Consider the following 8,067-nt stretch of genomic DNA (forward strand, 5'->3'; position numbering starts at 1 on the left):
ACACCCACCGACCCGCCTCCCCCCACCGAGGATCGCAATATACCCCCCTCCCCCACAGTACCGGAGATCATCCCCTCCCCCCCCTTCCCATTATATATCATAACCCCACCCCCTAATATACAGGATCATCACCCCTCCCCCACAGTACCGGAGATCATCCCCTCCCCCCCCCCACCTTCCCATTATATACCATAACCCCACCCCCTAATATACAGGATCATCACCCCTCCCCCACAGTACCGGAGAGCACCCCCCAATATATATCATCACCCCTCCCCCACTATAGACCCCCCCCCAATATATATCGTGACCCCTCCCCCACAGTACCGGAGAGCACCCCCCAATATATATCGTGACCCCTCCCCCACTAGGATATAAAGGATCGGATCTCCCCTCCCCCACTATATATCACCCCCCCCCCATATTATACAAGATCTGATCCCCCAATATATAGAGATCACCGCCCCCTCCCCCCCAATATACAGGATCACCCCCCCCCCCCACTATACAGTGCACCCCCCCCATCTATATTATTGGGAACCAATTAGGATTACAATCCCCCCCCATTTTATGGATAACCCCCCCATTATAAATTAGATTAGCACCCATCCCCCAGTGTAACCTTTCACCTCTGAGGGACCCCCCCCTCCCCCAAATTATCGCATTTCTGTATCTTTTTTGAAGTCTTCTTATTGGGGGTGTCACCATAACCCCTCCCCCATTCTCTCATGTTCTCCCTATGCACCCCACCCCCCCGGGGGCCTCACATTTAGGGGTGTACGCTCTTTGCCTTTGCTTTGGAGGACCCTGTGGCCCCCGTCCTCGGTTTTTTTAGGACCCTGTGGCCCCCGTCCTCGGTTTTTTTAGGACCCTGTGGCCCCCGTCCTCGGTTTTTTTAGGACCCTGTGGCCCCCGTCCTCGGTGTTTCTGGACCCTGTGGCCCCCGTCCTCGTTTTTTTAGGACCCTGTGGCCCCCGTCCTCGGTTTTTTTAGGACCCTGTGGCCCCCGTCCTCGGTGTTTCAGGACCCGTTGTCCCCGTCCTCGGTTTTTTTAGGACCCTGTGGCCCCCGGTGTTTGGGGACGTTGGTTGTCTTTGGTCTGGTGATTACCTCCACCCTCCTCTCAGGGGTGATAAGACGTCCCGGTTTGGCCCTATGCAGCACTGCGGGGGATGTGATTGGATGCTGACCCTCAACCTGTGACCTCCTCCAGCGCCCCCATCTCCAGCGCCACCAATCTCCAGGGCCCCCATCTCCAGCACCCCAATCTCCAGAGCCGTCTCCAGCGCCCCCGTCTCCAGCGCCCCCATCTCCGCTCCATTACCAAACCTTTCTAGGTGTTTACTGACCAGTCATTGGCTCCCTCCGCCATCGGACACTTCTGATTGGTTGCCTGGCAGATATGCTCTATCCTGGGGGATAAACCAAAAGAGTCAAATGGAGGCTCTACTACCTACGTCTAGAGCCCACCCCGGGCCCCGCCTGCCCCGCCGACGCTCCAAAGCCCAAAGAAACCGCCATAGAGGTCCTTCTCCTGTCAACTCCTTGTCCTCCAGCCCTGAGCCGGCTGTCTGGCCACGACCACAGCGCAAAAAGAGACGGCGGAAGAGGGGCGAGGAGAACGCGGCAATCCGAGAGGAAGACCTGATCGATGGATTCTGTATCAGCAGTTTTGGCAGCCTGGAGGCTATGCAGGTGTGGCACTGATTGGATGACGGAAGGGGGGGGCGGGGATGTGTGTAGATGGATAATATGTATGGAGAGGCCCGGGTGTGGTGATATGTATAGATAGCCTGAGTATGATGAGGTGTGGTATGTTGGGAGTGATGTGGTTGTATGTGTAGGGAGGTAGATGTTGGGGTTGGACTCGGTATGGGTTTGGTTATGGTTGGTCAGTATGGTATGTATAGAGAGGTAGATGTTGGGTTTGGTTGGTTGGGGTTGGTCGGTATGGGTTTGGTTGGGGTTGATCTGTGTCGGTTGGATTGGGGTTGGTCGGTATGGGTTGGGTTGGTTGTATTGGTTGGTCGGTATGGATTTGATTGGTTGGAGTTGGTTGGTTGGTCGGTATGGGTTTGGTTGGTTGGTCGGTATGGGTTTGGTTGGTTGGTCGGTATGGGTTTGGTTGGGGTTGGTCGGTTTGGGTTGGGGTTGGTTGGTTGGTTGGTTGGTTGGTCGGTATGGGGTTGGTTGGTCGGTATGGGTTTGGTTGGTTGGAGTTGGTCGGTATGGGTTTGGTTGGTTGGGGTTGGTCGGTATGGGTTTGATTGGTTGGTTGGTCGGTATGGGTTTGGTTGGTCGGTATGGGTTTGGTTGGAGTTGGTCGGTATGGGTTTGGTTGGGGTTGGTCGGTATGGGTTTGGTTGGAGTTGGTCGGTATGGGTTTGGTTGGGGTTGGTCGGTATGGGTTTGGTTGGGGTTGGTCGGTATGGGTTTGGTTGGGGTTGGTCGGTATGGGTTTGGTTGGGGTTGGTCGGTTTGGTTGGGGTTGGTCGGTATGGGTTTGGTTGGGGTTGGTCGGTATGGGTTTGGTTGGGGTTGGTCGGTATGGGTTTGGTTGGGGTTGGTCGGTATGGGTTTGGTTGGAGTTGGTCGGTATGGGTTTGGTTGGGGTTGGTCGGTATGGGTTTGGTTGGAGTTGGTCGGTATGGGTTTGGTTGGAGTTGGTCGGTATGGGTTTGGTTGGAGTTGGTCGGTATGGGTTTGGTTGGAGTTGGTCGGTATGGGTTTGGTTGGAGTTGGTCGGTATGGGTTTGGTTGGAGTTGGTCGGTATGGGTTTGGTTGGAGTTGGTCGGTATGGGTTTGGTTGGAGTTGGTCGGTATGGGTTTGGTTGGAGTTGGTCGGTATGGGTTTGGTTGGAGTTGGTCGGTATGGGTTTGGTTGGAGTTGGTCGGTATGGGTTTGGTTGGAGTTGGTCGGTATGGGTTTGGTTGGAGTTGGTCGGTATGGGTTTGGTTGGAGTTGGTCGGTATGGGTTTGGTTGGAGTTGGTCGGTATGGGTTTGGTTGGAGTTGGTCGGTATGGGTTTGGTTGGAGTTGGTCGGTATGGGTTTGGTTGGAGTTGGTCGGTATGGGTTTGGTTGGAGTTGGTCGGTATGGGTTTGGTTGAGGTTGGTCGGTATGGGTTTGGTTGGGGTTGGTCGGTATGGGTTTGGTTGGTTGGTTGGGTTGGGGTTGGGTTGGGGTTGGTATGGATTTGGTTGGGGTGGGTTGGTTGGGTTGGTTGGTCGGTATGGGTTTGGTTGGGGTTGGTCGGTATGGGTTTGGTTGGGGTTGGTCGGTATGGGTTTGGTTGGGGTTGGTCGGTATGGGTTTGGTTGGTTGGTTGGGTTGGGGTTGGTCGGTTGGGTTGGGGTTGGTATGGATTTGGTTGGGGTTGGTCGGTATGGATTTGGTTGGGTTTGGTCGGTATGGGGTTGGTCGGTATGGGTTGGGTTTGGTTGGTTGGTCGGTATGGGTTTGGTTGGTCGGTTGGGTTGGGGTTGGTTGGTCGGTATGGATTTGGTTGGTTGGTTGGTCGATATGGATTTGATTGGTTGGTTGGTTGGCTGGTCGGTATGGATTTGGTTGGTCAGTATGGATTTGGGGATCATATAAGGTGATTAGCATCTCTCAGGTGACTTTCCGAGCCTCTCTCCATCTCCAATCCACTTTCACCAATTGGGTCCAATAAACTGTCCAAATCACCAACTTTTGTGCCCCGATATCTTCCAACGAGGGCTCTGCCCCCCCCCCCCTGTGCCGCCACTTACCAAATCGCCATGCTGGTTGGCTGATAATTCCCCCACAGTAGTCCTGGGAGGGAGAAGAGGGTCCCGGAAGTCCTCATGAAGAATCCCGTTTGTGGGTGGAGTTTGAACATTAAAGGGAACCTGTCAGGATAGAAATATTGGGGCGGAGTTGTTTTTGAGGGAAGTCCTAATCCTGGCCGACCTACCTGGAATTAGATGCACACTTACTGTCTCCAGGTCGGGGGGGAATAGCCAGGACCTTGAAAAACAAGTAGGCCACTGTTGCGTCCCTATTCCTGTCCCAGCAGCCAATGAGAAGGACTGGTGGGTTCCATTTCTGTGATGAGGGGGGGGGGGCCCTCCATTCCCGTCCTTCATATTTGCGATGTGACTTGGGGCCGGGGTGACCATTCATGGTTGGTGGGAGATATGGAGACATTCTATTACCAGCCCCTCCCCCCCCCCTATGTCCTATCAGGAGGTCTCGGTATATAAGCGCCGTGCAGCGTCTGCATCCCGGGTGTGAAATTCTCTGTCTCTTCTCTCTGCAGAAAGATGTCTCTGTGGAGCCGACACACCTGGAGGAGCCAATCAAGAAGCGCCCCCCAGGGAAGAGAAAGCGAAGTGACGGAGGAAGTTCAGAAGACCCCGGAGTGAGTGAGAGCCAGCGGGCGGAGCGCCCCTTCAATGGACAGGTATGGACCCCGGGGGAGGAGATTTACTAAAGGCCAATAGGATGTGCAGCTGCTCCAGAGCTCAATAAACAAGATGAGGCAAAGAATAGCCAATCACATGCAAGGAAAAAAAAAAACAGCATTTCTCTTCCGTTGATGGACGGACACAGCAGCATTGACCTTAGGGTTATATACCTTTCCTTTCAGGAGAAAGGCAGAAAAAATAGCACTTTAAGTGTTAAAACCACTTCTCTCAGTACAGCACCTCCCAGGGGGCGTGTCCCCCGGTACATCCCACTCTCTGGAACATCCAGCCTCAGTTTTTTTCTGCCTAGCGTCAGGAGAGGACATGGCCCTTCTGGGGCCCATGTGCTCTGGAGATTTTTTGTGTTTTTTTTCGCTTTATTTGATTTTTTCCTGCATTTTTGGATCCTGGGATCTACTATCAACTGCCGACTGGGTGACAGGCTGGATCCTCGATCCTTGTAGTCCCCCCATGTTCAGCCATCGAGCGTGTGCCGGCCTTTAGCTACGCGCTGGGCCGTCCACGACATGCCCCGTTGCTCCAGGGGCGGCCGGTGATCTACATGCTACAGGGCACACATATGACCGGTCTCTATGGCCTTGTCACAGTGTGCCGGGCCGACAGCCATGCCGTATCTACCTGCGGACGTTGGTTCTGTCTGGATTGCCGGTGGTCGCAGGACGGGTAAGTAGTGTCCCCTTGCCTCGGCAGGGTATTTTCGGCTGGTGCATTCCTTTGAGGTCGACTGAGGGTCCGCCCTGCTTTCCTCTCTCCCTCCTTCCCCGTTCTGGCTGGCGGCTGTGAGGTGGGGGTCCACCTGGGGGGGCTCTGTTACTGCCGGGGGGCTGGGCTTCTGTGGGGTGCTGGTGTTCTTTACTTGTGCTGTGTGTTTCTTTTTTTTTTTTTTTTAAACACGTGTACGGCCGCCATTTTACCAGGGTTGCGTTTCTATATATCGGCGGCCATTTTCTTGTAGCCCACATGCTGTTTTTTTCTGCATGTCGGTGGCCATTTTGGAAAAGTCTTGGCCTCTAGTGTCTGGAATAACGGCGTGAAGCCGCAGCGTTTTTCCTGAGGGACGGCACAGCACGGACAGTGCTCTCAGCTCTGCACACCAGTACAGCCTGGTCCTGGGTGGTGAGTCCCCGGGGGTCCCCTGCTCTCTGTGACAGCTGGGGGGGGTGGCCGGTGGGTCCCGTTTTTTCTGCAGTACTAAGGTGGCATATTTAGGTCAGCATGGAGTCTGAACCAGAGGCTTCTACTCCAACCATGCCAGAGTTAACCCTTAGTGTCCCTGCTCCTGCGGCCTCTGTGGATGCTATGACGGCAGTCCTTGAGGCGTTTGTTGCCAGGATTGAAGCGGCAAGTGGCCAGAAGGGGGGTAAAAATCGCCCCCTCCCTGAGCCGGCTTCTGGGGATGTCTCTGACGCAGAATCAGGTGCTGCTTCTGCATTTGGTTCTGTCATGTCGGATGATGAAGGCTTAGCCCACACAGACAGTGAGGATGACTCTGCTTCAGGGTCAAAGCAGGATAAGGAATTTTTTGGAGCTCTTATCACTGCGGTGCGGGATACTCAGAAACTTGAAAAAAAATTGCCACTGCTTGGGGACGTCCCTAAGGTCAGTGCTGCTGTGTCCGTCCATGAACGGAAGAGGAAATAGGAAATCCAGTTCATGGACGGACACAGCACCCACCCCTCCTTGTTTGTACTGCTTGTTACGAACTGAGGCTGGATGTTCCAGAGAGTGGGATGTACCGGGAGACACGCCCCCTGGGAGGTGCTGTACTGAGAAGTGGTTTTAACACTTAAAGTGCTGTTTTTTTCTGCCTAGTCTCTCCTAGAAGGAAGGTATAAGACCCTAAGGTCAATGCTGCTGTGTCCGTCCATGAACTCAGAGAAATGGATTTTACGGTGAGTACAAAAAATCCTATTTTTTTTTCTTGCACGTGATTGGATGATGGAAGTCAGGAGAGCTTCCCCACCATTTACAAAGATCTAATGCATCTACAATTTCAAATTGCACAGACTGTTTACCATTAGTAAATCCACCCTAATGTCCCCCCCCCCCCCATCACTGGGACCTGCCCCCCCCTAACACTGGGACCTGTCCTCCTGCCCCCCCCTAACACTGGGACCTGTCCTCCTGCCCCCCCCTAACACTGGGACCTGTCCTCCTGCCCCCCCCCTAACACTGGGACCTGTCCTCCTGCCCCCCCCTAACACTGGGACCTGTCCTCCCGCCCCCTCTGCACTGGGAACTGTCACTCCGCCCCCCCCCCCCCTAACACTGGGACCTGTCCTCCTGCCCCCCCCCCCTAACACTGGGACCTGTCCTCCCACCCCCTCTGCACTGGGAACTGTCACTCCGCCCCCCCCCCAGCACTGGGACCTGTCCCCCCCCCCCCCATCACTGGGACCTGTCCCCCCCCCCCCCCCCATCACTGGGACCTGTCCCCCCCCCCCCCCCCCATCACTGGGACCTGTCCTCCCCCCCCCCCCCAATCCCTGGACCTGTCCTCCCCCCCCCCCCCCCCCCCCTGCACTGGAACCCCGCCCCCCCCTGATTGGTCGGTTGACTTTAGATTACACAATTGGTCCCTTACTGATCGGCTCCTTTGCTTTGTTGTGACAGAAGCGGCACTGCGCTGGGTTGGGTTCTCTAGAGGAGTGTGTGCGACATTCTGGTCCTGAGCATGCCGCTGGTCAGGTGAGTCACTCATGCCGCTCATGTGTTGAGCTTCTCTATGGTCACCTTCATCTCTGAGGAATCACTTTATTGTCTCTTACAGGACTGTCGCCACTGTTCTCTGGACGCCGGCTACATTGTAAGTATACCACAAATCCAGCAGATAACACTCCTTGTTGGACATCATTCAGATGATTCGCTCATAAAGTGCGTGCGCGCCGGGGCTGACCCGCTCATACAGCGTGTGCGCGCCCGGGGGCTGACCCGCTCATACAGCGTGTGCGTGCCGGGGGCTGACCCGCTCATACAGCGTGTGCGTGCCGGGGGCTGACCCGCTCATACAGCGTGTGCGCGCCGGGGGCTGACCCGCTCATACAGCGTGTGTGTGCCGGGGGGCTGACCCGCTCATACAGCGTGCCGGGGGCTGACCCGCTCATACAGCGTGTGCGCGCCGGGGGCTGACCCGCTCGTACGGCGTGTGCGCGCCGGGGGCTGACCCGCTCGTACGGCGTGTGCGCGCCGGGGGCTGACCCGCTCGTACGGCGTGTCCGCGCCGGGGGGCTGACCCGCTCGTACAGCGTGTGCGTGCCGGGGGGCTGACCCGCTCGTACAGCGTGTGCGTGCCGGGGGGCTGACCCGCTCATACAGCGTGTGCGCGCCGGGGGCTGACCCGCTCATACAGCGTGTGCGCGCCGGGGGCCGACCCGCTCATGTTTCTTGCGGTGTGTTCTCTCACCTCGGTTGTTGTCTTATATCCTCTCTTGTGATTTCTTGCAGTGCGATGCGGAAAGCAGCTGTGATGAGCAGGTAGGTGATCGATGTGATGAGTAGCTCTTGTATTGGACGGGTGGGTGGGTCTGGTATTGGGCGGGGGGGGGGGGGGGGGGGGGGGTCTGGTATTGGACGGGCGGGGGGTGGGTCTCGTATTGGACGGGTGGGTGGTCTCG

The 8,067-nt window shown here is 56.2% G+C and overlaps 1 protein-coding gene across 1 annotated transcript in view; it reads left to right on the plus strand.

The window, feature by feature from the left end:
* The first annotated feature begins 1,029 nt into the window (after positions 1–1,029).
* Positions 1,030–8,067, plus strand: part of FBRS (fibrosin) — a 22,936-nt gene continuing 15,898 nt past the window's right edge. The window contains exons 1-5 of the mRNA XM_040355646.1: positions 1,030–1,695; positions 4,285–4,428; positions 7,067–7,141; positions 7,224–7,259; positions 7,898–7,947. Coding sequence (XP_040211580.1) covers positions 1,438–1,695; positions 4,285–4,428; positions 7,067–7,141; positions 7,224–7,259; positions 7,898–7,947 — 563 coding nt within the window. The 5' untranslated portion in view covers positions 1,030–1,437. The remainder of the gene's footprint in view (positions 1,696–4,284; positions 4,429–7,066; positions 7,142–7,223; positions 7,260–7,897; positions 7,948–8,067) is intronic.

This window comes from Rana temporaria, chromosome 6, assembly GCF_905171775.1.
Source record: "Rana temporaria chromosome 6, aRanTem1.1, whole genome shotgun sequence".
Classification (NCBI taxonomy): Eukaryota; Metazoa; Chordata; class Amphibia; order Anura; family Ranidae; genus Rana; species Rana temporaria.